The 2,427-nt window shown below is 37.7% G+C and overlaps 1 protein-coding gene across 1 annotated transcript in view; it reads left to right on the forward strand.

The window, feature by feature from the left end:
• Positions 1-1,356, forward strand: part of LOC119728158 (vitellogenin-5-like) — a 36,337-nt gene extending 34,981 nt beyond the window's left edge. The window contains exon 33 of the mRNA XM_038200237.1: positions 288-1,356. Coding sequence (XP_038056165.1) covers positions 288-580 — 293 coding nt within the window. The 3' untranslated portion in view covers positions 581-1,356. The remainder of the gene's footprint in view (positions 1-287) is intronic.
• The last annotated feature ends 1,071 nt before the right edge of the window (positions 1,357-2,427 follow it).

A 2,427-nucleotide genomic window follows, 5' to 3' on the forward strand; every position in this document is an offset into this window, starting at 1 on the left:
AGAGTTGTTATCAAGTAAATTGCCAATCACAAGTCAAATTACAAGTCATATCACTGATGACTGCAGACAATTACAAAGAAATACTGGTGCCACTCTACTTAAAAGTGGGCTTGCAGTAAGACTTTGGATGACTTCTGGTCTTATGACCTCAATTCTTGAACGCCTGAAGGTCTTGAATATTTATGCCAAAAGTCTTTATACTTAACACTAGGCGCTTGATCTGGGATTAAAACGAAAGGTTATAGTGTACTAATGCAGTGTTTGTTGGGCTGCGTACCTTTTTGCAGAGGACCAGTGTGTTCCGTCAATGGAATTCGCTTATGACACCGAGATCAGCCTGCCAGGCAACAAGAACCAGTTTGCCTGCATCACCAAGACCCCTCTGCCCCGCTGCCTGTCGACCTGCAGGCCCTCCCAGGAGGAACCTGTAGACGTGGAGCTAGTCTGCATCGAGCACGAGGGCACCACGGATCCATTCGCCACCAGTAGCCGCGACGTCCTCATCAAGAAGTACGGAGCCAAGACGGCCGACTACAAGACAACCTTGCCGATGGCTACTAGGTGCGCCCGCCAGAATTAGACCCATGCGACAAAGATTCTTTCGTGGTCCTTGAGTATATAAACCGGTAACACATGATGGCTTAGCATCTTAAACAATAGAATCTCATCACCAGCTTTTCAGCATGCATGCATAGATCCATGATTTTTAAAAGCATTTCTTTATATAACTCTGCCTTTGTCTGTGTGAAATTTTGTGTAGTATTTCTGATTTGTATTTATCTGTGTGTATCCAGTATGGCAGAAGTGCACTTTTTGGGGCACTACTAGACCTGGTTAAAATATTGCACTTGTCATTGGTTAAGTGGGTAAAGATTTGCTTGTACATTTGATTTGTTGCTGTAAGGAAAGTAAAAATGCTTTAGCTTTTAATTAATAAATGAATAAAAAAACAAAAAATACCTGTAGACTTGTGGGTTTTAAAACCTAGTGAAGTAGATTAATTTTACTAGATTTTTTTTTATGGAGCAAAAATATGGTCAGTATTAAAATTCAATTTGATCAATTTCTTCAATTGTTGTCAAAAGCATTTTAACCATTCATTTGGTGTTGATCCAGGTGTGCCTTTTAGAGAAAATATTACACAAATTAACAAAAATTATCACAATCTGCAGTCTGGCTAAAACTGATCAACATTGAATTCTTGTGTGAAATATAACATGTGTAATATTAATTTTTTATGTATTCATTGATTTTTATGTATTCATTTATTGTGTTCCTGGAATTGTCTGTGTTTCCTTTCCCTTTTTGCTGATAAAGTGAATAAATTTGATAACCGGATTACTTCAGCATAAAAAAGAACATGTGTTGTTAATTTTTTTTTGTTTTAAGTAGTGTGATTGTCGCATGGAAGTTCTGCTTTTCCTTGATAGTGTTTAGCTGGCTGGGAATTAATATATATTTTTGAAGATGGCGCAGGGATATGGGTAGTCTTGGCCTAAAACGCTAGTGATCGATAGTGGACGGTGCATAGTGCGCCCTCTAATAATGGCATAACAATTAGACCAGCGGGCCTACTCGCACTAACGTCTTGACCATTTTGTTTCAGCGGTTTAACTTTTTCTTTATTTTCTCCCTAGGCTTTCCTAGGGAACCAATCAGCGATAGAGAAAAGCATGGCTTGCCATACACGTAACATAGGACATTACACATAGATCCTATACATGGTGCCCGGATGTGCTGTATTCTCGTATAATCTTGCAGCTTTTTGAGGTGAACTTACACACTCTATTACTGACAATAACCCTGGAAGTTACACCATCTGAAAAAAGTTTGCCAATGTTTTAATAAACTAATCAATCATGAAATCAAAATACAGTTTGCATTTTTACCTTCAAAACGTTTAATTGAACATTTTATTACTAGAATGAAGAATGCAGGGTAGTCTTGAAATGTAAAGAACAGATAAACCAATCATGTAATGGACAAGTTGGGCATGTGACCAATTTGAGCCAAAGAATTTTTGAATAGTCATTTCTCTGCTCCAGTTGGAAAATTACTTAGTTTGCTTTCTCAAAACTCTTTGAGTTCGCATGGCATTGAGGATACTTACCGGGAAAAACCCACTGAAGTAGAGTTTCACGAATGAATTGATTTCTAACCAAGTAAGTGTTCCCAAAATTGCAACGGGCATTTGCGTATTCACTGACAATAAGCATGAGAGCAATGTAAGTGGCACAAACACATGTTGAGCGTAATGTTAAGTTGTTTAGAACTACAATGTACAGAACCACAGCCATGTAAAGCTTGAATGTACATCTGTGAATCGGTGCCTCACTGTTTTATAACAATAAATGAATAATTTCTTTATATAAATCGAATATTAATCAAAGACGAACCCTCTTTGTTATTCTGTACCTTAATAAACCA

Source organism: Patiria miniata, unplaced genomic scaffold (assembly GCF_015706575.1).
Source record: "Patiria miniata isolate m_02_andy unplaced genomic scaffold, ASM1570657v1 HiC_scaffold_20, whole genome shotgun sequence".
NCBI classification, from domain to species: Eukaryota; Metazoa; Echinodermata; class Asteroidea; order Valvatida; family Asterinidae; genus Patiria; species Patiria miniata.